Raw genomic sequence first — 26,318 nt, forward strand, 5'->3', positions numbered from 1 at the left:
ATTTTTTTTTAAATCTCCCACCTAACAATCCCACTCTGCCATCCCTGTTCTTCTCCCAGGTTCATAACTTTTGGTTTAGTGACTCATCTAGGTTAACCAGGGCCACTTGTGTGGATTGGAAGCATCCATTGGAATCGGGTGGGGTCATGAGTGAGCACAACTGAAGGCAATGGCCTCCCCTCTCCCTGAATCTGTCAGTACAAATAGTTCTTCAGTGGAGGGTAGGTCTCCTGAGCCCCCGCTTCCGTTCATGCCTGACTGTTTCCCCCCACAAAGCCTTTCTAATTTAACAATGCACTTTATGCACAATAACTAGTTCTTATGGAAATAGATCTACAGATCTCCGAAGATCAAAAAAGCTTTTTAAAAAAGTTCTTTCAGAAAAGTATCCAACACACAATATCAAACTAACCATTGAGGTAATTGTTGCTCTCAATGAAACAGGGAAGCAGCAGAGCATGATTTGTCGTTACAATATAAACAGACACCGTTCTCTCACCAGTACTGGCCAGGACGGTTCATAGGGCGTTCACTTTTGGAGCAGGAGGCCATGTCTTCTCCTGTGTGTCTCATGCCGGACTGTTGAGTGGCTCGCTCTGTGTAGCTCTGGGGCAGGCATCCACAGTGGCTGTGAGTTCAGGACCAGAGGCTGACATCTCACAGGCCTCCTCCCTGTCTCCTGGCTCTTTCTTTCTTTCTTTCTTTCTTTCTTTCTTTCTTTCTTTCTTTCTTTCTTTCTTTCTTTCTGTCTTCTTCTCTGCAATATTCTGTCAGCCTTAGAAATGGTCTTGTTCAAGGCTGGTCCTTTGTTTTCTTGATAACCATTGTACCTGTGGTGAATTGGAATACTAAAATAATTTTAATTTGCCTTTCTGTGATGGCTATGTATGTTGTAAACTTTGAAAAATATTTATGGGTCATTTGTATTTCTTCTTTAGAGAACTCTCAGTTCACTTCACTAGCCCATTTATTGACTGGCAGGATTTTTTTTTTGGTATTTATTTTTTCAATTCTTTGTATATTCTTGATATTTATTATCATGAAAAAGGGATTTGGATAAGCATTTTTCCAAAGCTGATATATTACAAAGTTGATATACTAACAGTGAACAGCATGGGAAAAATTGCTCAATGGTGTTAGCTGTTAGAGAAGTGCCAATCAAACCCAAGGAGAGCTGGATCTGCTGGTACAGCCCAGCTACTTGGAAGGCTAAGTGGGGAGGATCGCAAACTCAAGACCCGTCTGAGCTATAGAATGCATTCAAACCTAGCAAGGGCAATTTAACGAGACCTTGTTTCCCAATACAAAGTAAAAGGACTTTGGGATGTAGCCCAGTGGTAAGCGACTACCTGGCATATAGTGAGTCCCAGGCTTTGATGTCTAATACCGAAAGATAAGTAAACTAAATTTCCCAAACCTTAGAGCCAAACAAGTCAAAATGAGCAAACAAAAAACAATGGGACAATGAAACAAGGAACCAATGAACAGCCCCACAATGAGGCAAAATTGAGCTATAATTAAAGAGAGAAATAATAAATGAGATGATGAGGGGATATTTGAATGTCTGTATGTGGTTAGTAGGAATGTACACAACTCGGCCACTGGGAAGAGAGTCAGTCTGGCAGTTTTCAAAAAGTTAAAGATGGAGTTAACATTTAACCTAGCAAATTCACCCCACGCTATATGTCTAAGAGGAATGGAAATGTGCTTATGAATATGTGTGAACTTGTATGTTGGACACAAAAAAACTAGTATATAAATGCTCCTGGTAACAATACTTATAGTAACTTCAAATGAACTAACCCAAATACTTAGTGTAAAATGAAAGGATAAAGAAAATGTGGTTTATCTATGCAGTGGAATATTATTGGGACATAAAAAGGAATAAAGTATTGATGCCTATTACAACATATATAAATCTTCGGACCATTATAGCAAGAGAAAGGAAACCAGTCCCAGAACACAGTGTAAGATTCCATTTATATGAGCTGTCAGAACAGGCAAATTCACTGAAGCAGAAAGAGAATAATTATTTGGCAGGGTCTGGGGCAAGAGGGCAACTGAGAATGAAGCTCAATCCAGCAGACACGAGTATTCTCCAGGGTTAGGGACCGGGAGCTGTGTCTGATATTCTCCAGGGTTAGGGACCGGGAACTGTGTCTGATAAACTGCCTGCTGTTTACCAGACTGAAAGCAGAGCTGGTTAACATGCTCGTTCTCTCGGAGTTTGGACTAGGGCTCCTGTTAGATCAGATGGCTGACATAGGCAAGGAACTAGGGCTGGCAAGGCTCCTTCCAACCATCCTCTTGTAACAGTCCTGAAAACTGGAGGGCGACTCTGAATGTCAGTCGTTGGCTGGGTTCTGTGTACACGGATATGGTGTGGTAGAACATTGCTAGATCTCCCCCCCCCCGCCCTGTGTGTGTGTGTGTAGTGTATCTGCCTGCCATTGTCTACGCACTTGTGTACACGAGTGCACAGATGTGGGGAGATCAGAAGGCCTCCTCAGGCATCGTTATTGCTGTTGTTATAACTGCACTTGTTACTTTGACCCTGGATCTTCCACTAAACCTGAAGCTCGATGATTTGTCTAGGCTGGCCAGACAAATCACCAGAGATCCACCTGTCTCTCTAGTACTATGGTTACAGATGCATGCCCACAGGCCCACATGTCATGCACCCTCTAAATTCTTACCTCTCCCCCCCAGGAGCTGAGGACTGAACCCAGGGCCTGTTACTCTTCCTACTGAGTTAAATCCCCCCACCTTTTAATTGGAGTGCTTGGGACCTAAACTGAGGTCCTCATGCTTACGTGACCGATCCTCTCCAGCTCTGTATAACAGTTCTTAGGTGAGCAGTGGTTTTGGGGGGTAAATTGTTTTAGGGTGACTGTTACTTTATGTGAACTTTCCAGATGTATTCTTGACATACCCCAGAGTGGCAGGGACTTTCTTGAGGACATGTGTCTGCTGACCCTGGAGTCCAGGAAGGGGATGCAGCCCATATCTTGCTATCTTCTGAGTCCGTCTATGAGCTCTGTGCTGAGAATTTGTCTTCCTGTGATCTCCTGGGAGCAAAGCTTGCAGGACAGAATTTCTTTGGCCGCTCTCATTGCACAGTGCACAGTGAGCCTGCGCAGACCTGTGCTAGAACTGGAGGTTGCTGCCCTCTCCACACTTTAAGGTTTCTCCTTTAGCATCATCCCTGGCCTACCTGTTCTGTTCTTGCTTTGGGTCTGGGTGCTGGGTCCTGGGTACATCCTTATAGGCTCCTTGAGCACCCATTACCAGGAAGAAAAGATGGACATCTGCAGTCCTGCGTGACCGCCCTTTCCGACGTGAGCCTTCCCATGTGCTTACAGCCCTGAGGGGTGACTTCAGGCCCCCAGCACTTTCCCAACCACGCTCTAAGTGCAGAGGGTGAAGCAGGACGATTGCAAAGTAAAAAAGGAAGAAGGGGGGGCATATCTTGCTTGTTTTTTAATTCAGCCAAAGACTCAGGGTTCATCCTGTCTTCTCTTTCCCCAGTGGTTCTTTTTTTTTTTTTTTTTTTTTTTTTTTTTAGATTTTTTTTTTAAATCTCCCAGCTCCTTGGTGTCTTTTGGCTTCTTTCATTTTAAATTAATTTTTATGTATTGTTGTGTGCATGTGAGCATGGTGTGGGTGGCAGGGCTGTGTATGACAGTCAGAGGGTGGCATGTGTATGACAGTCAGAGGGTGGCATGTGTATGACAGTCAGAGGGTGGCATGTGGAGGTCTGTTCTTTCCTTCTTCTACTGTCAGCCCTGGGTATCAGACTCAGGTGCTCTGCCTGCTCACCCCTCTAGCCTGCATTCCCTTGCTTTCTTGTTTTCATTTCTTTTTTTTTTTTTTTTTTTTTTTTGAGACAGGGTCTCTATATGTACCATGTCTATCCCGGAACTCACCATGTAGACCAGCTGGCTTGGAACTCAGAGATCCGCTGCCTCTGCCTCCCAAGTGCTAGGGTTAAAGGGTGTGCCACCACCGCCTGTTCCCCTTCCTTTGGCTTCTTGAGTGAAGCTGTGGCACTTTGTCCTGTCATGGTGGAGGAGGTACCGCTGGGAGCTCTGGGTTCTAACAGACTGCTGCACAGGAAAGATACTGAGTTGGGCCAAGGTTTGGCCTCCAGTCCTGGCTCTGCGTTACCCTGGATCCTCTTGGTCCAAGTTACTGTCTACACCAGCTACAGTAACAATGTGACTTCAGGATTCCTGAGTGCTGGATATTTGATAGAGGAGGCTGATGGGGAAGGCGGGGGAGGCAAGTATGGCCCGTTCTTGATCTAATCCTCATCCATGGGTCTAGGTGGCCTGATCAGGAGTCTGGAAGCTGGCTCTTTGCCTTGGTCTTTGCCACTACAATGGAAAAGGCCCTTAGGCCTTCTCTGAGTACACACTCTTGGCTGATCTTATAGACTTCAGAACTCTGAGCCAATCTTTACAGTTTATAAAAGTAGCAAAAATACAGTTATGAAGTAGCAACGAAAATATTTTTATGATTGGGGGTCACCACATCATGAGAAACCGTATTAAAGGATCACAGCATTAGGAAGGTTGAGAATCACTCACCTAGGCCCATTTTCTACTTCAGGTCCAGCCTTGGCCTCACCTGTACACCTTTCCAATCTACTAGGCTGGGTACCTGCTACAGACAGAAACCTGTGTGTTTAGATCTGCCCTCTGTCATGTTTGCCCAATAGAACTGATAGCCTATTTGTGTATGGGGATATGTTTTCATTTCTGGGAAGGGCTATTGGTAGGTTTTGTATAGTGTAGCAATTCTAAGGGCTTTGCAAATTGGAACATATTTGGGCTAGAGATAACTTTGCCCTGGCAGTGGTTTCAGAAACAAACAAACAAACAACATTTCATGCTAAACCTAGTTGCTACTGGGCTGGTGAGACCTGACCCATGCCTGCTGGCCACATCCATTTCAAACTCTCCTCTCTTCTCCCACCCTGGAGCAGGCACCGGAGCTGAGCAGATTTCTAGGCACTGGGGAGCCTGAGAGGAGCAATTTCAGAGACCGTGAGATAATTGTCCTGCAGGTTCCCAGGTATCCTTTGATGCCAGGACCTCATCACCCTCCAGGATCGTATGATCACAGCTGTCATTAGCCATGGACACTGTAGTCCTGGGAGAGAATGGACCTTCTTGGCTTCTGAGGCCTGCATCCTGGTCAGGCGAGAAGCAAGAATTCTGATGGGAAGAAAGCTGGAGTCTGATTAGCTTGTGGGTTGGACCATATGAGGATCAAGGCGTTCCGGGTTACTGTGGTTGGAACTTGCTTCTCTTTGTTATCTAAAGACTACTTGCTTGTCTTCTAGCCCAAGACTCAGGTACCAGCCCACACAGAGGATACACACAGAGATGGACAGCTGGGACTGTGCCCGAGGAATGGATGAAGGACTCTGGGAGTAAATGTGCCAAGACACACATGTAGACGTCCAAAGACAGCCTTGGATGTTGGTCCTTAATTGCACTTTTCTGGAAACCTGGTTTCTTTGTTGTGCTGGCTAGTTTTAGGTCAACTTGACACAGCTGTAGTCACCTGAGAGGAGGGGACCTCAAGTGAGAAAATGCCCTTGTAAGGCATGGGCTGCAGCCAATCTTGTAGGGCATTTTCTTAATTAATGATTGATAGGGAAGGGACAGCCCATTGTGGGTGGGGCCACCCCTGTCTTGGTTTTCCTGAGCTCTATAAGAAAGCAGGCTGAGCAAGCCATGGGCACCAAGCAAGCAGCACCCCTCCATATCAGCTACTGCCTCCAGAGTCCTGCTCTGAAAACCTTTGATGATGGACTACTCTGTGAGGTGTAAGCCAGATAAACCCTTTCCCCAAAAAGGTGCTTTCAGCCATGGTGTCTCATCACAGCAATGGCAACCCTAACTAAGACATTTGTTGTCTCCCAGGGCATATACAAGCTTAGTCAGCCCTCAGGCTTCTGGGGATTTCATCCCGACCTCCTATCTCCCATAGGAACATGGTGGTTACTGATGCACTCCTGTGGCTTTATGTGGGTTCTGGGTTGGGGGTCTGAACTCAAGTTCTCACACTTGGACATAAGTGCTTTACCCAATGAGCTGTTTCTCCATATTAACCTGAAACATCATTTTCATAGTTTTCTTTTACTTAAATAGAAATGGGAGAAGCCAGACACAAACAACCACCCCACTAGAGCCTCCATTCTTCACCCGCTCACCATCTGAGGTCCACCATCATCTTTCCATCTTTCCTCCCTTCTTTGATATTCATCTATCTATCTTTGTGGTGCTGAAAATTAAACCCAGGGCCTTGCATGTATGCTAGGTGAACACTCTAGCACTGAGCTATGTGGGCCTTTGTGTGTGTGAGAGAAAGAGAGAGAGGGAGGGGGATCTTGCTATGTAACCACGGCTTGCCTTTACCTCCTGAGTGTTGTAATCTTAGTTATGAAAATGTTATTGTTCCACTCCTCCATTGCTGGTGAATGCAAGCTGGTACAGCCCCTTTGTATGTCAGTGTGGCGATTTTTTAGAAAATTAGGAAACAACCTTCCTCAAGACCCAATAATACCACTTTTGGGTATATACCCAAAGGATGCTCAATCATGCCACAAGGACATGTGATCAACTATGATCATAGCAGCATTGTTTGTCATAGCCAGAACCTGGAAACAACCTAAATGCCCCTAAACTGAAGAATGGATAAGGAAAATGTGGTACATTTACACAATGGAGTACTACACAGCAGAAAAAAATAGCGACATCTTGAATTTTGCAGGCAAATGGATGGATCTAGAAAACATCATATTGAGGGAGGCAACCCAGACCCAGAAAGAGAATTATCATATATACTCACTCACAAGTGGCCTTTAGACATAAAGCGAAGAAGACCAGCCTACAAATCACAATCCCAGAGAATCTAGATGTCAACAATGACCCTAAGAGAGACATACATGGATCTAATCTACATGGGAAGTAGAAAAAGACAAGATCTCCTGAGTAAATTGGGAGCATGGGGACCGTGGTAGAGGGTTGAAGGGGAGGGGAGAGGAAGGGAGGGGAGTGGAGAAATACATAGCTCAATAAAAATAATTTAAAAAATGTTGTTCATGAATACATTTATATTGTTAAAAATAAGAGTCAGAAACAACATAAATTGGAATTCTTAACTTCCCTCCAACTCCTTCAGGCTATTCTGTTTTTAGTTTGGTGTCCTTTCTTAGCGTGCATGCACACATACCTGGTGCTTTGCTCTGCAGTTTGTCCCCTTTAAAAACTTATTGGGCTGGAGTGATGGTTCATTGGTCAAGAGCACTTGCTGCTTGGAGGACATGGGTTCAGTTCCCAGCACCCACATGGTGTCTCACAACCATCCCTAACTCCAGTTCCAGGAGATCAGATGTCCTTTTCTGACCTTTGGGCCACAAGACGTGCACAAGAAGCACAGATATGCATGCAGGCAAAATATTCAATGCATGTAATCTAAAAAATTAGAACAAAACCCCTTGTCAATAATACTCCATGCCAGGTCGCATAGAAGCAGCCCACACCACTCCCAGGACAGCTGTAGATGATTTTATGGGCAGCACCTCAAGTTTCCATGTTTTCTTCAGCAGCCTGTGTGCATACATGGGTGGTTTGTCTCTGATAGGCAGGCATCTGGCTGAAGGATACATATATAAAACTCCAGTGTGTATAACCAGCAATGACAATTGGCTCTCCTTGTGGCAGAGAGTATATCGGTGTCTTGTATCCTACCCATTTGCCAATATAAACCACTGTCCACTCTCTTCCTGGGCTGCCTCCCTGTGCAAAGGTGAGTTTCCCATCATCGGAATGTCATCCATCCGACTTGAGCCACTCCAGAAGTCACTCCTGGTGGGGAAAGGAGGCCCCTTCCATGCAGAGACGGCCTCACATGAGCAGAGGAGCGCCTTTACCACCACTGTTGAAGGGGCCGAGGGAAAGGTGTTTCTTTTCTTGTTTCTTAGGTCAGCTGAAGCTGTCCATTGATGCCCAGGACCGGGTTCTGCTACTGCACAGTGAGTATGACTATGCAGGCTCACCAAGGGAGGAGAGGCGTGGTTCCTTCCTGCCTGGAGCTGGAAAGGGCGTGGTGTCACTATGGTGTCTTTTCTTTTCCTATAGCATTCTGCCATTTGTCCCCTGACAAAGTGGGTGCTCACTTGGGACACTTTCTCTAGACCCCAGCGCCTGTCCTCACTCTGAAATCTGGAGTTTGTTGACTAGGCCTGCATCCTCAGCAGGCCGCAGCTGTCTCTAGACATCTCAGAGTTATGCTTGGGCCAGACGCAGCAGTGAAAAACTTGTCCTAGCTTCCCTGCTGTCTTTCTTTGTGAATCTTCACTGTTTTGTTTATCCCTGCAACGGTGGGCAGCACAATGCTATGGTTAAGGTCACAGCCTCTGGAGCCACGGCACTGGAATCTGAGTCCTGGCTCTGATGCTTTGCTCCCTAAGTCAGCTTGAGCAAACTCAGTTTTCCCTCACACAGTGCTGGCAATAGCAACCATCTCACTCATGGGTTGTTTCAAGGATTAAATGAATTATTATGGTAAAGCAGCCAGCACGCAGTAGAGGTGGCTGGTAAAGATACCATGGAAAGCTATCAACTTCTGAATTAGTGTCTGAGCATTGCCACTGTGCTTGGAGCTGTGGACACCAGACATAAGTCCTTCTCTGTGTCTAAATGGTGCTGTGGTTGCCAGGGAGCACTTGGTTTGCCCACTCAATCCTGTTGTCCTTCCTTCTACCCAGTGTCTGAGTATTGCCAAGCTCCTGTTGTGGCCCTCAATGTCTGAGCTCTTCAGCTTACTTGGAAGGCTATACTTGTCTCTTTAGGCTTTCTGTCTCTGGCTGCGCAAGATACTCTGCATCCTTATTCTGTGTGCAGCGCTTGTCAGTGTTCTCTGTCTTGGCATGTGAACTATGGTTCCTGTGTCTACAATAATCTTTCTCTTTTGTTGAACTCCCTCCTAAAATGAACCTTTCCTTCCTCTGATTTTGCAAGAACTATGCCTACCCAGGACATCAGTGAGCCTCAGGAAGGAAGGCTAGATTTGTGTCCTGGTCCCCAGGAGTGACCCCTTGTCCTTACCCATGTCCAGGGGCTTTTTTTTTTCTCCCTGTTTTGGGTCCTCATTGTAGCCTGGCCATACTGTGCCGCCGTTAGTTTGGTTTCTCCTCCATGATAGGAGTACAGTAAGGGTGTGGTCAGGGCTACCTACTGCCATTGGTAGTCAGGAAGACCCAGGAGGTTACCAGGAAAGCCACACCCTAGAGGGGAGGAATATAGTTTAGGTAACAGTAGCTAGGATACAGAACAGAGAACAGCAGGCGCCTGAGGTCCTTTGCTCCTGGCCTTAAGGGGCCCAATGTGAAGTTCCCAAGGACCAAAAGAGGGGTGTTCCGGGACTGCTAGGGTCTTTCTCCAGCTGTGCAAACAGTTTTTGCAAAATGCATCTTGGCCCCTGCCATCCCATTTGTACTGTGTAGTTTGCTTTGGCTTTCCCCCAGCCTTAGCTCTTCATCCCTTCCAGCCTGGCTTCCCAGGCCTCATGCCCCAGACTACTGGGGCTTTATGTGAGCCAAACCCAGGGCCTGACCAAACCAAACACAAAAGAAAATGAGAGATAAAGGTTCTGTTAGACCGATTGCTGTGGAATTCAGGCAAGAGAGCCATTCTTACCTTTGGGGTGACCTTTTAACCCATTCTTACTATCTATCATTCTATCTATCTATCTATCTATCTATCTATCTATCTATCTATCTATCATCTATCTATCTATCTATCTATCTATCATCTATCTATCTTTATTATTATTATTTCTGTTTTGTTGATAGTGCTGGAGATTGAATCAGGTGCCTCATACCTACTTAGCAAACACGCTACTGAGTCACACCCCGGCCCTTACTCATTCTTTCATCCAGCAAACGTTTTGTAGAATGGTTTCTTATTGGCCAGGCAGCCTACTGAGCACTTTAGAAATCTTCTTTTATTTTAAAAGTACAAGTGTCGTGTGAGTAAATATCATCACCAGCTCTTAGAGAAATGTAGCATGCAGTTGGAGGAGCCGAAGTTGCTTACTCTAGCACACGGTGAGAGCATGGTGCACCTGGCTTCGTGTACTGCTCGCCTGCCTTTGGACTGTGAGCTTTTGATCATTTGTGACACTGCCCAATGCATAGCACAGTGCCCAGGAAGCTTGGGCTTCCATTCCTGGAGGCTCTCTCGGAAGGCAAAGAGAACACTGGACTGGGAGTCAAGAGACATAGGTTCTAATATGACTGCCATTTTCATTACTCTGTGATTCTGCACAAGATTATGTAATTCCTATATCTTTGGGTCCTCCTGGCTGCCGCATTTCCCCAACTCAACGATGGCTTGGACTGAATACATTGTAGGTTCCTCTCTGGCTGTAAGACTTGGGGAACGGAATGTACTCCATGCTGTGGCATCATGAGGGTGGGAGAGTGGCAATGCACCAGGCAAAGAGAGTAACAACCATTAGTTAGCAGGTCAACCAAGAGACCTGGAGTAAGGGTCAGAGTTCTGCTGCCCACAGATATGCCGTGCATTTTCATATCCTTCCATTAGTGAGTATGTGCATGTGCTGTGTATAGATCCCTGCTTACTCACCCTAATCTTTCAATTTTCTTTCAGTTATGGAAGGCAAAGGCCTGATGAGCCACGAGCCTGGCATTTGTGATCCCTATGTGAAGGTATCTGCTGGACATGGAGGCTGGTATGGGGTACTGAGGAACCATGGCCCTGAGCGGAGTCTCAAGGTCCAGTCCCACCTGTGGGTTTGGGGCCTCATTCACTGGGCCTCTGGTCATTTATGAGGCTGTGCTGGCCTAGACCCTTGCCTTTTGGCTGACTTGTTTCCTAGGGCTTTGGGCAAGAGTTAGACTCTTAAGAGTGATCTTGGTAATCTACCTAGTGGGCACTATGGCCATGCTGCTGACCGACACACAAGCTTTTTTGTGGACAGCAGCCTCTTCATTCCCTTCCCCACCAAACTGAGGCAAAACAGTCAGGCTTGGGCAGGAGGGTGGAAGGGGTATCTCTGAGGGCTGCAAGATCTTTCTGGGTTAGAGCCTTGCAGTGACTGCAGAGGACCACAGGGGTGAAGGTTACAGGAAGTCAAAGGCCAGGGACATCCTAGAGTGCAGCAGCCAAGAAGCCAGGTGCAGGCCTGATGCTCTCTCCCCTTTACTTCCTGAAGCCTTTCCTGCCTAGAACTGGAGAAAGACTTGACAGGCATAGGCTGGACACCCAAGGCAGGGGAAGAGGACTCCTGTAGTGAACGCATGGCCTTGGAGCTTCCTAGGGAGGGAACAGAATGTCCAGGGGCTCCTAGGGACTTAGAAGGGAGGAGGCCTTTGGGGAAACCTTCCTGGTTGAAGCAAGAATAGAGATGATAACAGCTGCACTCTATTCCAGGGACCTATCACTGCCTTCTTGGTACCACACCATGACTCCCCGTCGCGGTGACCATCCCACTGGCCCCAGGTCACTTGTTTGTGATGGACACTCTGCTCTGTCCTCTTCACAGGCTGCTTTGAAGAGCCTTAGGAAGCTTTTAGTTTGGGGTCATGCAGAGCTAGCTGCAAGGCTTAGGTGACGATGTGGCCTAATGTTTTTACTTTCTCTATTCAAGATCTCCTTGATCCCCGAAGACACCCAGCAGTCCTGTCGGAAGACGCAGACCATCCCGGACTGCAGAGACCCAGCTTTCCACGAGCACTTCTTCTTGTAAGAGTCGGGGCAGCTGGGCCAGCCCCTGAGGGGAGAGGCAGGTGGGGAGGTTTTGTCTGGGGCAGCCTCTGTTTGCCAGATCTAGACACAGATCTAAACAGAGAAACAGCAGCTTCTGAAGGATGCTTTTGTTTTCTCTTCCTCGTGTCCTTGCATCCCTGGCCTGGGCCCAGCAACGAGGCGAGCAGCAATAACATCCCTTGGCTGGCTCTCCTGACAACAGTCACCAGGGCTGGCCCTCCTTCCCGAAGAGTAGCCAGTTTCCTACTGTGCCTCTGGCCAAGTTTTTACCTTTAACAGAAGGGAGTGTTGTCACCTGCTCATCCCGCCCCTCCCTTTTTATTTAAACTCATTAACCTTCCTGAGCCCTGGCTTCCTCGTTTGTAGAATGGAGTTAATAATAGTTCCTGCCTGGGGAGCTGGGGACTCCCATCAGAGTGGGAGCTGCTGTTGTTGTTATTACTATTATTTCTTTCCCCCATCTCTGGGCACTCAGGGGCCAATGGGAAGGTCATGGACATTTAGTCTTTTCCTGTTAGTGAGAATGAATCATAATATTTTGGTTTTCTCCTCACTTCATGACATAATTTTGCATATGATGCAAACTTAGACTATATGGGTGAACAAAAAGAAAAGAGAAACTAGTCAGACCCCTACTCGCGCAGATACGCCTCGCAGTATTTCCTATAGGATCCCTTCGTTCACGCGGGCACGCATCTCTGCGTGTGCTTACAACACAGGATTGCTTTATAATGGCGCGTCCCAGCCTTCCTTCTGTTCTTAACCATGTAGTCGCCACCCTAGTATGCGCGTGAGGCCCCCTCTCCCACACTATATTTAGCCAGTTGTAGATTTCTTCTCAGCTGTTGCAGTCATGCCTAGCTCTGTGAGCCTGGCCTGGAGCTGGGCCTTCCTAATGCTCTGACCATCTGCTTTGCTTCCTAGGCCTGTCCCAGAGGAGGGTGATCAGAAACGTCTTCTGGTGACTGTGTGGAACAGGGCCAGTGAGACCAGGTAAGGAGACCTGCTGAGCTGGACTGGGGTGGCAGCATGCAGGAGGGGATAAATGCCTTCATAAGTGGAGTTGCAGAGGCTGCACCCCCCAGGCCCTATCACATGGAAGTGATGATGGAGGGGGGGGGGCCAGGACACATTGTCAGAGAACATTAGCTGAGCTCTTGGTGTCAACAAGGCAGAGTTTAAATCCCCAGGGATGCCAACTACCATCACTTGACTCTGCTCTGAAGGTGTCCACTGCCCCAGGAAGGGACGTTAGGCACTGTCTGGAGGTAAATCACAATGACAGCATATCCTTAACCCAGTTCCATCGGGCTTACTTTGCTCTGAGTCACCACTGTCCAGTGCATACATGCTCCGTGAGTACTGACCTCACAACCTAGAATAGGACGGATGAAAGCAAGAGTGTGTGTGGGAAGGTGACTGGGAGGGCTTCATAGGAAGAGTCAGGCAGAGAGTAAGACAAGGAGAGAAAGAAGGGGAATTCTGGGACGGGCATAGTGTGAGGAAGCAGAAAGTGATGTTACGACGTGGGGTGGGGTGCAGTAGGCAGGCGTGAGGGTTGGCTGCCAAGGCCAGCTGGGCAGGAGCAGCAAGGGGCTCACTTCACAAAGGCAAAATTTGAAGCTGAGAGACCTGATCGCCAGGAACACTTACTTGTTCAGCAAGCCAAGAATAGAGCTGAACTGAAAAGGGGCCCGGGTGAATAAAAATCAGCTCAGCTCTCCAGCCTAGACTTGGAAATGCTTTTTGTATATGCACCATGTTGGGGAGTGAACCCAGGGTCTTGCATATACCAGGCAAATGTTCTCCCATTGAACTACAGCCCAAACTCCTGAATTCTTCTTGGTAACATAAATTCCATTAGCTACTATGCCCACTTTTGTTTTGTTTTTGTTTTTCGAGACAGGATTTATTTCTCAGTAGCTATGGAGCCAGTCTTGGAACTTGTTCTACAGACCAGGCTGGCCACAAACTCACAGAGATCTGCCTGCCTCTGCCTCCCACGGGCTGGGATTAAAGGTGCAGGTGCCACCACCACCCAGCGCTACTGTGCTCTTTTAGGGATCCCATTTAGCCTTGAGAATGAAGAGTGTTTGTTCTGATGGAACACTTTTCACCACAGAGTGACGCTTATGGTGGTACCCACTTGGTCTCCCCATTTTGTCATTTGTCCATCCCTCTGCCATGTTCCCAGTGCTGAGCCCTCCTGCTGCTCTCTGGAGGTGCAGTGACAGGCGTGAGGAGGTGGCTGGGGAAGGGGGGTCACACTGTTAACAGGCACCCAGGCACCTCACTTGTGAGGTGCTGAGCTGAGTCCGGCTAAGAATGCATTATCTCATTGTGTAGTTTATGTTAAGCTTCCAGAAGAGGTGACCAAGGCTCAGGGGGATCAGCCCTTGCCCAGGATCACCCAAACAGTGGACAGTAGAGCTGGCAAGAGAAGACAGACAGTTGGATCTAATTCCGTCCTGTTAGCATGTTGCCTCCTAGCTCAAAAGGACAGAGTGGAGAGGGTGGGTTTGTGGAGCAAGGCCATGTGTAAGGACTCCCCCGTGTTTGGGGAGGGTCAGGGTAAAGCAGTCCTTCAGCAGAGCTGAGATGGAGGTGGTGTAGATCCAGCCAGCTGGATCCATAGGTCCTCTAGAGAAGGGTGTTCCTCTTTAGTGCTGGTGGTCTCTGGTCCTGGCTGGACATCAGAGTCTCCCAGGGTACCTGCATAGAATACAGGTTCCCAGGCACTACAACAGATGGCTGACCCACATTTCCACGAGCAGAACCTGGAGGTCTACTCTTAGACAAGGCCCCATGATAAGCTGATGAAGCCAGCGAGATGTTTGGGATGCTGATGAGAGAGTGACAGGTATATATGCTGTAGATTTAAGGTTTGGGAAGTTCTTGTGTAGGACTAGGTGAAAGAGAATTGATGGGAACAGTATTTGATCATAGTAGTCAGCCGTGACGGCAGGAGGAAGGGGTGTCACCAACAGTGTGTGAAGGGCAAGGGAGATGCTGCTGTCTGCTTGCTGGTGGTGCATGTACAGGTTGGCTGAGATGCACCACCCAGGACACACTGAGTGTCGGGCCCTGTCTTTGAAGGGTCAGTAAACTGGATCAGATGCCCTAAAAGAGCCCAGAGGAGTGTCAGAGAAGCAGAGGGACATCATCAGCAAGGTCCTGGTGGAGGTGAGGGCTGGAGCCGAGCCTTCCTGGGAAGCAGGCAGGCAGAGCTGCAAGAGGAGCCAGCAGTGCGGGTCACATTTTGGAAGAGAAAGTGAGGCTGGGGAAAGTGAGTCAGCCCTAGCAAGGCCGCCTGATCAGGGCACTGTCTCTACTAGTTGCCTATTTTGGGAAAGTGTAAAACACAGCCAGCCTTATGATCAGAGTCGCAGTCCTAAGCTCAAGAGGGCTGGGGGCAGGCCCAGGCAGGCCTGCCTGTGGAGCAGATGGCTCCACCGAGGTTGTCAGCACCACGTTGCTGTTTTTCTCAGCTGGCTCTTCTTTACTGACCAGAAGAGGTTTCTGAGCTGAGCAGACAGACAGCAAATACAGAAAATACAGGCACTGCCAAACGCTCCCAAATTAAATTGTGTTTCTCTGAAGGACAGACTTAGAGTTTATCAATGTGAAAGACCACCATGGAAGGTGGGAGGCGAGCTTGCTGGACTGTTCTCTGTTACAAAGCATCTTCCACACTGTATCTCATTTAACACAGGTTTGGACGGGTGAGAATTATGGCTGTCTTTCTCTTGAGGTTATATAATGCCTGGTTCTTAACAAGCATTTTTCTATGTGAACATTAAGCCCATGGCATGCCTTATCTAATTTAATCCCCACTCTCTTCTTTTACGGGAGGGGAAACAGGCACAGAAAGGTTATGTAACTTGTCCAAAGTAACACACCTGGAATGCAGAAAAAAGTCAGCTGCAGACCCAGGCAGTCAGAAAGCAGGTCTGTGCTTATCGTCACATCCCAGTGTGCTGGTGACAGATGACTCCAACCACTCTCCTTCCCTGTCAGTGTCCTGTTCCTCCAACCTTGAGAGAACCACCCAACCAAGAAGGAAAGATCCTCCCAGTGCTGGCTATAGAAGCCCACTAGGGACAGGCTGTACAGAGACGTCCTGGTGGGGCTGGGGAGATGGCTCAGCGGTGAGAACACTTGCTGTGCAGTCAGGGGAACCTGAGTTTGAATCCCCAGCACCAAGGCCAAGCATGGCAGCACGCAAGCCCCAGCACAGTGGCCGTCAAAGACTCAGAGGGAGTTGGAATTTCCTAGTTGCCTGCCTAGCTCTAACTTCAGTGAGAGACCTTGTCCTGAGGGAATAAGGTGGAGCTGGCAAAGCAGGACACTTGACATGGTGCCCTATGCACATATGTGCACCCGTGCACATACACCACCGATCACAGGAGCTGCTGATTCCAGTGCAGGTCAGCATTTCGGCAAGAGCTGTGGAGAAGCAGTGGGCCTGTGAAGGAGAACCACTCTCACTGGCTGGAACGCTGTGGGCCAGCCTTTCCCCACTCTGGGCCTCAGTTTATTTGTTCGTAAAATGCAGTCATTGCTAAGGCTTTTTTTTTGTTCAAGTTCAAAGTTCTGTGAGTATTAAAAATTATAGCTACTTTCATAAAATAGCTTGTTAAATTAAAACAAAACTATAGACCTTTTTGAAGATATACAAAGCTAGAAGGCAGATACCAACCCCCCAAGATGCAGAACCCCAATTCTTCTGTTATCAGCGTATCAACGTGTGGCTGATTACCTTTCTCTCTGCCCCACCCACTTGCCCCTCCTCCAATGGATGGTTTTCAAGCAAATTCCACACAATTTCATGTGTTATCAGTAATATATATATAACATATATATGTATTTATATAACAATTTATAAAGAAGCAGAGCCATGAAGATGTAATCACGCTCAGGTAATAGTAATTCCCCCAATTCTTCAGGCGCTTTGCACACAGAGCTAAACCGGAAGTCCTGGTGGTTAACAAGCAGAAAGGCAAAGCAAAGCTCCTAATATCGCTTAAAGCACTTTTTGAACTTGTAGCCAGAGACCAATCTTGGAGAAAAATGTAATTGTTCCTCCGAAAGACAGACATTTGACTCAATGTGAAAGACTGTTGTAGAAGGATATTAATAAATTCTTAAAAGATATATATATAAAATTAAAGAATGCAATTTTCTATGATAACAGTAGCTGCATATATGGAAGGTCTGTTTTGCTGTGTAGCAGGCACCACCCTGGAGTAGCCCTTTTGCAAACAGGATCTCTTTGCCAAGTATAGTGGCCTGACATTAGAAAGCTTCTGACTAGTGATGGCTATATAACCCAAAGGAAAAAGTGAATAGAAAAACATGTATTTGATTTAAGGCATCAAACTAGAAATAAAGATTAAATTATGTAACCCTGTGATACAAAATTGTTCAAGGTTCATAAGTGAGCAGATTAATGTGCCTTCCCAACAACCACAATGTGTCTGGTCGTGCAGGAAGCCGAGCACTGCCTGCCATGTGCTCCGTAGAGTCACTCTGAGCCTCTGCAGTGCTCGGTCCCCTCTCTGAAAAGCCCTTCCTCTCGTTCTCTCTAGCTCTGCTCATTAGGGCTCCTACAAGCCTTCCAGTCCCAACTGCCTCTTGCGCCTTTACAGTTTGTAGCCTGCACTGTTCATCTGTCAATCTCACTCCACCTTGTGCCAGGCCCTGTATGGCTGTCTTGAACTGCTATTTAAATTCCTGCCTGTTTGTCTTGTTTCCTTAATAGCAAGGCTCCTTGCACAGTGCCTGCCAACCGTGGGCATGATGGATTCCCCCATTTGTCAAGCCTTTGCTGGGTGCAGAAGCCTGGAGCTGAAGCCTTCCTTGGCAGTCAGCAGTGACCAAGGCGTGGTTCCAGAGCCTCTTCACAGAGGGAATTTGCTGGCTTCTCCAGCATGGGCTCAAGTTGGTAAACTGACTGGTACCCTGCCGAATACCCAGGCTGCTTATATAAGCAGTTCTTTCTCCGAAGGGTTTCAAAAGCAGCCTTTCAGAAGGAGCTAATTGAAGAACACTCAGAGAAAGGTTCCTGCTTGTGGACATTAATTGTGACAATTTACTCTGCCTGAATGATCATGAAATCACTGGAGGCCCCTTAGCAGGAAGCAAAGCTCAAGGGAGGCTATTAACCATTTAGCATTCTCTAAGCACCAGGGAATAAAAATTCCACTTACAGCAGAGAAGGGAGAGGCAGTGTTTATTACAGCTAAGCCCTATCCAGGAGATGGGGAAATCGGCAGCGTGGCCAACATGAGTGCAGAGTGTGCTCACCTCATTACCAGCCAAGGAAGGCTCTCTCAAACGTGCTGATGAGAAAAACAAACTTGCTAGGATCACGTGGGTAGAGCCTGCAAAGGCTGTCCTCCAGTGACAGCCATCTGGGTGACTGCTGCTTGTGGCAGGCTAGCCTGCTAGTGTGACTCTAGCCCCTTTCCAGAAAACTGGGTAGGAGTGTGAAGGGATTTTTTTTATTAAGGTGACTGCATGACTCTCCTTGAGCAGATTGTTCATGCTAGGAGGGCTCAGGGAGGAGGAGGAGCCCATGAGCCTCAGCTGGAGGAGGAGAGATGGCTAGATGAACATCCAAGGCCCCAGCCCTGAGGCTGTGGATAGGCAGGCAGGCGGCAGTGCCGAGGACCAGTCCTGAGTGCTGTGTCATGCCCCTCCCTTGACATGGCCGCCTGGGAGAAGCTAGTTTTGTTATGCTTACAACTATCAGGTGGCAAGCTGCCACCCTTTCTGGAGAATCCAAACAATATGTATTTATTCTTGACCTCTGCTTGGCCACGGGTGAGTGCTTGGCAGAATCCCTGTAGAGCTTTCTCCAGGCTCCAGTACCCAGATGCTGCCTCGAACTAACTGGGTTTGGATCTGGGCATGAACTCTGTAGCTCAAGTCTCAGGCATCTTTTTGGGCAGCTCTTTGATGCAGTGCTATTCAGAGTCACCTCCTGGCCTGGCCCCTGTAGACCAGCATCCTGGGAAACACATCAGCAGGGAGTTTTTCCTACTTCCATCTTTGCCTTCCATCTATGTGGGCCCTACAGATAGTGAAAAGGGCAGCCAGTGTGTTATGTGTGGTGTTTCTAGGTAGTAAATAAACCAATCCACAAAGGATCTGTGTTGGGAGCTGTAGGAAGAGAGGAGGGGAAGAAAAACAAAACAAACCAAAACTCACAAAAGGCTCAAGTATCAGTGTGAAATGGAATCGCTGTACAGTAGAGGTACTTAAAATGCATTTCTATCCCATCACAAAAGCAGCAACTATTCCTGTGAAGATCTGAAAAAAAAAATGCTAACAATCCCACCTACCAGACATAGTTGTTGTTTGTCTTTTGTGGTTCTGATTCCCATGAAACTGCAGCTTTGTACGGGTCTTTTTCTCAGACAATAGCAAGCTTTGGCATTTCATTAGCATTGAATAATGCCATCATTATTAAAAGCTGTTAATAAGTTCCTAATAGTTGGACATTCTTTAGGCACCTTTAATTCCTGTTGCCCAAGAAGCCCAGCTTAAACTTTACCCCGAACCCTAGTCTGGCAATGTATGAAGCTGACCTTGGTTCATGCCTTTCTTTCCCATTGACAGCAGGGTCATTGTGAGTCATTGGAACTTTTGTGTGTTGGGTATGTGTGGAACTTGGTCTCCAGCCTCCTGAGAACTGCTTAGGTCCTTTTTGGATGTGAAACAAGGTTATGTGAACTGAGGGACCATAACTTTCCTCTTACTGCATGTCCCCAGCTGAGGTGGTGGCTTAGTCTCTGATGGGAACAACCCTCTGCACCTACCCAGCACGAGAACAGCTAAAGCACTCCAGGTAGTCCTGAGCTTCTGTGGTGTTGGAGAGTGCACCATCCGCCCAGGCCTAGGATGCTCAGGTGCCCTCAGAAGCCGCATGCACACTGTGGAACATTCAAGAAGACATCCTTGAACAGACAGCAGGAGACTCACTCTCTGCTCTTCTTCTAGGCAGCGCGCTCTCCTCGGCTGCATGAGCTTCGGGGTAAGGTCCCTTTTGACTCCAGACAAGGTGAGTTCACAGGAAACTTCTGGAGCCGTAGTCCACTTAGGCCCTGACTGCTACAGTCATGCTGGTCCTGGAAAAGCTTGGGTTGAGCTGCTTTCTGTGACATGGTGTCCCACTGAGGCAGGCATTGATAACTTAAATTACAGGCTGCTGTTGTCACTGGGCTGGCTAGGGGTCTGAGTCCCAAATTGGGATGTAGTACTCCTAACCTCCTCTGGTACCCCTCTACAAAGGTTCTCTTGATGTGTCTTCTGGGTGCAGGAAGGGGAAGCACGGGCACTGGTGGCATCCCTCTTAAGGTGGGCTCATAGGAACCTTCCTTTGGGTCACTGTCCCTCGCCTGTCCTTACTAGGCACTGCAGTGAGCCCCAGTCTGGAAGCTCTGAGTAGGCGAGGGTGCACTTCTTCTCCACGCCTTGAAAATGTCCTTGTTGCCTGTTTTGTGTCCCTGCCGCCTAGCTTTATGTCCTGGAAAGAAGTCACGAGATGGCTGTGTGGAGGTCCTTTGGACCACCTGGCTGCAGCCTTGACTTCCGTCTCCTGTGTGAATGGAGAGTGCACAGAAGTCTCGAGTGTCTGCTTTGGTGACCTCCATGCTGCTCTTCACTCCTTTCTTTTTGCTTGTAAACAAACATTTCATGAGCACATATTGTTTACCAGGGTCAATATTAGGTATGTCCGAGAGCCTGGCTGGAGGCAGGCAAGTCTCTAGCTGTTCTCTAGGGGTAAGAGACTAAGGGAGGACCACTTCTGTCCAGAGCCTCGGAAAGGCTTCTTGGTGTGGGTGGTTGAGGGATGATGTCCAGCTGCAGGTATTTTTGTTTGTTTGTTTGTTTTGCTGCCTTTGAGGGGTTAGTGGTACTTTTGGCCTGTTTCCTCTGCCTCTTTGGTCTAACCATTCCTTCTCTTCATGACAGGAGATCAGTGGCTGGTATTACCTGCTAGGGGAGGATCTGGGCCGGACCAAGCACCTCAAGGTGGCTAGGCGGCGGCTCCGGCCCTTGAGAGGTGTGTGTACAAGCCCCTTGATGCTCTCCGACCCTTAATAAATGAAGCATGAGTCTGGGACTTTTTGCCGGTGCCTATAGGACCCCAGACTACCCCTGCCTAAGACGTCATTATTGTATGATAGGCTTTTCTCAGTTGTGCCACCTGCCTTCATACAGATCAGTCCCCTGCCTCACCCACAGGAACTTCATGACTCCCCTCTGTCCCAGGCTCTATCTCATCTGTGACACCTTGTTGACTTTGGGGATTCCACCTCTACAGGCAGGGCTTTTTTCCTTCCCAGCCTTGGCTCCTGAGCCTCTGCTTGCTCTGAGCCTTGGCATCCTTCTGTCCTGGAGTCCAGGAGTATCCCTGACACTCTCATCCCTGACTGGCTTGTGCATGGGCCCTCGTGCCAGCGGGAACTTTCTGACACGGCTTTTATCACCTTTCAGACGTGCTGTTGAGAATGCCAGGAAATGGGGACCCTGAGAGTGGGGAGAAACTCCAGGTAGGTGGGGGACACTCTTGGCTGGGGCTGGTGGAGCCTGAGCATGGTTCTCTGGTCTCCTTTGTGTCAGCCTCTTGACTCAGGAAGTGGCTGTGGAAGAAGGCAACATTTGGTGTTTGGAACTCAGCAAGTCATGCATTGTAAAGGAGGATTCTTGACTTTGCTAAGGTGTGCCGTTGGGAAGGTGTGCCGTTGCCCTGTATGTAGTTATCCATGGCCTTTGCAAGGGTAGGAGAGAGCCAGGAAACACAGGTGACTGGATCTTTTGGAGTTTTTGACCTCTGGTAGCAGAATTCTCCCTTCCCCCAGGTCCCCAGAACCTGTGTTTCTCCTAGAATCATGGCTGTGTCGTCTTCATAGGGTATTCCTGCTGGGGCTAGGGAGTAGCCATGACTCTGAACCTGAAAGTTATGGGTTTCTGGCTTCCTGCCAGCTTTGAATCTAGAGAGGAACGTTATATAGGGATTGGAAGAACTGTCCAAAGTCTCTTCAGTCTCTTCGGAGAAGTTGTTAGGTGACACGGAGGGAAGGTAACTCCAACTCCCAGGGACAGGTCTCTCCTCGGACACTGTTGTGTTCTGATTCTCACCGTCTCCTGTGAGGTGGTAGTCACCACCCCACCTTACAGATAAGGGGAAATATAGATCCACAGGTGTTATGTCACTGTGGCCACGCAGCCAGCAAGAGGTAAACAGTGCCTCTGGAAAGGGTGTGCCATGCTGTCTCTAGCGTGTGGAGAAGACGTAATGTTGGCACGCTGCCAGCCCTCTTACGGTCTAGGAAACCTCTTCATTGGCTGAGCTCATCCCTTCTCTCATACACTCTGGGGTGGTTAGACCTGCATGGGAAAGAGCCTGGGTTCAGCCCTTGTGGGACATCCTGTAGAGATTGTAGCAGCTTGCTACCCGTGGCTTCTGAGCACTTGGCTGGAGCCGTCAGTCTCTCTACATAGCACACTGCACATCTGTGTGCCCTCAGTCTCTCTGCATAGCACACTGCACATCTGTGTGCCCTCAGTCTCTCTACATAGCACACTTTATAAATGAAAAGTAGCTCCCGAGTGCCCATCAGTCTCCAGATGTTTTGTGTTCTCTGACTTGGGTACGGTGCTTAGGGCATCCCAGATTGCGCCCCGCCCCCGGGGTTAGTCCACTGGATTTGTTCCTGGGGACCCTGGGATTTGCAGGGAGGTGTGCTGTTACAGAACAGTGGTTGTTTTTTTTCCTGCTTGAGTTTCCCTCCAGCAGGCAGTGAGGGGTGTTTGTGAGAACACTGGACTCACAGAGTGGCCCAGGGCAGAGAATGCAGCCAGAACAAAGGCGCCCTCTCCCCGCCAGGCCTGAGGAATACTAACTAGTTGACAGGAATTTTAATATAAAAGTCTCCCTCTTCCTTGTCATTCTGAGGTTTCAGGAAGCCTTCGGGCTTATCTGCAGAGGCACACAGCGCAGACAGGGTTTGGGGAGGTGAGAGGTGATTTCCTGCCATTCTTCTGTGGGGCGGGCTTCCCAGGGCGGCCATGCCAGGCTGACGGGCGCAGTGCAGGCTCCCACTGCTGGGGGAGAGCTGGGTTTCCATGGGGAGGCAGCTGAAGCAGGACCCGCAGCCATGAACCGCTTCCATGGGCTCTGCAAGGTGTGCTCTGAACGCCGCTACCGGCAGGTGGGTGCTTGGTTCCACAGGGAGTCAGGGATGGGCGGATCATCCATATAGGATCTCTCTCCCCATAAGGTCTTCATTGCCCCCTCCTGTCTCCTGCAAGCTCATTTTGATGTGGGGAGAAGTTAGGGGCAGTGACTGGACAGGTGGCCCTGCCTGCTACCTAAAGCCTCATGTCATGGGCAGCTGAGGCCAGTTCTGTGTATCCTTACCTCTGGCTGCTGTCCCTGATGAGGTGATTTAGCTGATTTTTTTTTTTTTTTTTTTTAAGCATCTCAGGTCTGAGATTGCCGATGGTTTTGGGCTGGGGAGTTGAGTAACTCCAGAGAGCTGCAGTATTGCTGACCTTCCTGTTTCTGGTGGTCAGTCGCACCCATTTGTTCCATGTTGTGGGTGCTTCTGTGTGAGGTAGGGTATTCTGTGTGTGCATAAGTTTTCTTCTCTGCTGTCTCTATAGTCCACCTCACTAAGTCTGCCTCTTGGTTCCTGGGCTGGGCGGCTGGGCAGAGTCAGACTGATAGTAACAATTACCCTAAGACTCTTTTAAAACTAGGCTTTTCTCTTTCTTTCTTTCTTTCTTTCTTTCTTTCTTTCTTTCTTTCTTTCTTTCTTCCTTCCTTCCTTCCTTCCTTCCTTCCTTCCTTTTTTTTTTTTTTGAGATAGGGCTTCTCTGTGTAGCCCTGGTTGTCCTTGAACTCAGAGATTTGCTTGCCTCTGCCTCCGGAGTGCTGGGATTACAGGCATGGGCCACCACCACCCAGCTAGGATTTTCTTTCTTATAAAATAGAAATGGTTTGGTATAAAGGTAAAAGACACCCAGACTTGGGTAATGTCCAAGCTGGAGGGAGCACACAAATTTTCTCACTTTTAAAACACAGAGAAGGCCCTCATTATAGACTCTAGGTCCTATTGGTCACAGGGAGATGCCCACGGGGTCCCCTGTACCTCTGCCTCTGTCACTCGGGTATCCAGATATCTCTCCCAACCTTCCCCTGCTCCCAGGCCCTGCCCTGCTCTTCCCAGTCTATGCTCCCTACTTTCCTGCAGTTGGACAGAGCGTTTAGGTGGTGGGGGCAGGGTAGGCACCAGGTGGAAGATAATGAAATCCTAGGTATCTTTGGGTTAGGGGGCCAGAAGACTGGGCTGTGCCAGTGGTCAGAGTAGGACCTGGTGCACACATGGGCTGGACCCACAGTTCTGGGCTCAGAGTAAGGACGGCCTCTGCCTTAGAAGCCGGGGGCAGAGCTGACTGCACTAAGTTTTCTATGGGACCAGAATTCTAGTCTAGCTTGGTCCCCTTTAGCTTCCTCTCTTGAGCAATTCATAGTCCCTTGTCCCTAAAATAGGAGTAGTGAAATAGAGACAAGCCTGTGTGAGCAAGAGGATGGCTCCTATGGAGTGCCTGGCTGTGTGTGCTGCCCATCTCTAGGGAGCGGTCAGTAAATGCCGGCAGCTAGGGACAGGAGTCTAGGTGTGGCAGAACTTCAGAGACTGGGCAGGTGCTGGCATGGCTGAGACAGGAGCAATGGCACTTCTTGCCCTTGGCAGGCAAGAGGAAGAACCACCCTGGGAAGGACACCTGTCAGTAGCTGCTGAGGTCCCAGAGTCAGAAGAGGTCAGAGGAGGGGTTGGGGAGCATTCCCTCACTTTGGGCCTTGATTACCTTCTCTGTAAAATGGGCTTGCTGAAGTCTCTCCCTTGCGATATAGTGATGGACAGACTCTTGGGATATTGGATACCACCCTCTGCATGCTCAGAGGTCATGGTGGCCAGAACATCGTGTTGCCTCCATTGCCGTCCACTCCTCTCCTGCCACTCCTTTGCTTTCCCACAGGGTGGGATAGTTCTCGGGGAGGTAAAGAGGCTCCTGTACCTGTCTGAACACATGTTCGTCTTGAGACCGGGGAGCTGGGGCTCACCCCCCCAGTCATCCTTGGCACCCTGTGCTGTAGGTTTCGGGAAGGGCTGGAAGGGGGTCTGTGTGGCATGGAGGGTGGGTGGCAAGTCCCTTGTTAGCCCCACATAGTGGCTCCTGCTGTCTTCTCCGGACCTCTGCTGGCCTGGCAGTGAGGGCTCTTGTTCTTCCATCATTCCATTCACGCCTGGCTTTGTTTAGCTTTTTTCCCACTTTTTCCTTCTCTTCCTGTCTTAGCTGTGTGTTTTCCCCGAATTCTTATGGGAACAGGGTATTTTCCTGCTTCCTATCCCTCCCCCTTGTCTGTCAGATTTCCTGTTTTACAAACTTGCTTTGAATCCAGGCCCAGGACTGGTGGGAAGCAGAGCCTCGGGGACCTTTGGTCACTCTGGGCTCCTGCCTGCTCCCCTTTGCTGACCCTGGTCTTGGGGTGCCATCAGGTGGACACAGGCACCCAGCCCTAAGAGCCAGCGAGGCTGCTGCCCTGTTTTCTTCCTCTTCTTGGCCAGGACACCTTTTCTGGTGCTTGTTCTGAGGGGGATCTCGGGACTCCCTCGGAAGCCATTTTCTGATTTAATCATCTCTGTGAGCTGGTGGGCTGTGCTGCACACAGAGCCAGCCTTTTTGTTTTTTGAAGATTTTATTTTAAAAGTTTTTTTTAATTATCTTTTTATATGTGCATGGGAATGTGTAAATGAAGGCCAGAGGTGTTGGACCCCGCTAGAGCAACCTGACATGGATGCTGGGCATAGAACGCCAGTGCTAGCACTAGCAAGAGTAATGGCTGTGCTCTTAACTGCTCATGCAGCTGTTCTCAACCTAGGGGTTGTGACCCCTTTAGGGAGCTAAATAACCCTTTCACAGGGGTCACATACCAGATATTTACATTACAATTTGTTTTTTTATAGTTAAAGTTTTCCTTATTTTATTTTTTTTTATATTTATTTATTTATTGAAAAAATTTCTGCCTCCAGTAGCAAAATTACAGTTGTGGAGTAGCAATGAAAGTGATTTTCTGATTGGGGGTCACCACAGCACGAGGAGCTGTGTGAAGGAGTCGTAGCACTCAGATGACTGAGAGCCACTGCCTTAAGCCGTTTCCAAAACCCCAGCCATGAACATGCTGTAGGTGAGACGCTGTTACCGCCCCAACGGACAAATCTTTGCTGAATACCTGCCACTCACAGGTGTGGTGTCTGGGGTCACACAGGCATGGTGTCTGAGGGGGTCACACAGGCGTGGTGTCTGGGAGGGTCACACACAGGCATGGTGTCTGGGGGGTCACACAGGCGTGGTGTCTGGGGTCACACAGGCGTGATATCTGGGGTCACACACAGGCGTGGTGTCTGGGGTCACACAGGCGTGGTGTCTGGGGGG

General features: G+C 48.6%; 1 protein-coding gene across 4 annotated transcripts in view; it reads left to right on the plus strand.

The window, feature by feature from the left end:
- LOC126493892 (regulator of G-protein signaling 3-like) overlaps positions 1 to 26,318 on the plus strand; it is a 79,582-nt gene that overhangs the window by 16,056 nt on the left and 37,208 nt on the right. For 3 of the 4 annotated variants that reach the window (XM_050131002.1, XM_050131001.1, XM_050131000.1), the window contains exons 2-8: positions 7,997 to 8,047; positions 10,689 to 10,747; positions 11,689 to 11,783; positions 12,732 to 12,800; positions 19,812 to 19,872; positions 20,787 to 20,877; positions 21,312 to 21,367. In XM_050131002.1, coding sequence (XP_049986959.1) covers positions 10,691 to 10,747; positions 11,689 to 11,783; positions 12,732 to 12,800; positions 19,812 to 19,872; positions 20,787 to 20,877; positions 21,312 to 21,367 — 429 coding nt within the window. In that variant the 5' untranslated portion in view covers positions 7,997 to 8,047; positions 10,689 to 10,690. Of the gene's footprint in view, positions 1 to 7,996; positions 8,048 to 10,688; positions 10,748 to 11,688; positions 11,784 to 12,731; positions 12,801 to 19,811; positions 19,873 to 20,786; positions 20,878 to 21,311; positions 21,368 to 22,859; positions 23,030 to 26,318 lie in introns of those variants that run through there. The other variant, XM_050131003.1, reaches the window with a different exon arrangement.

The sequence above is a fragment of the Alexandromys fortis genome, unplaced genomic scaffold (genome assembly GCF_014885135.2).
Source record: "Alexandromys fortis isolate MF-2015 unplaced genomic scaffold, M_Fortis_MF-2015_v1.1 scaffold_352, whole genome shotgun sequence".
Lineage (NCBI taxonomy): Eukaryota > Metazoa > Chordata > Mammalia > Rodentia > Cricetidae > Alexandromys > Alexandromys fortis.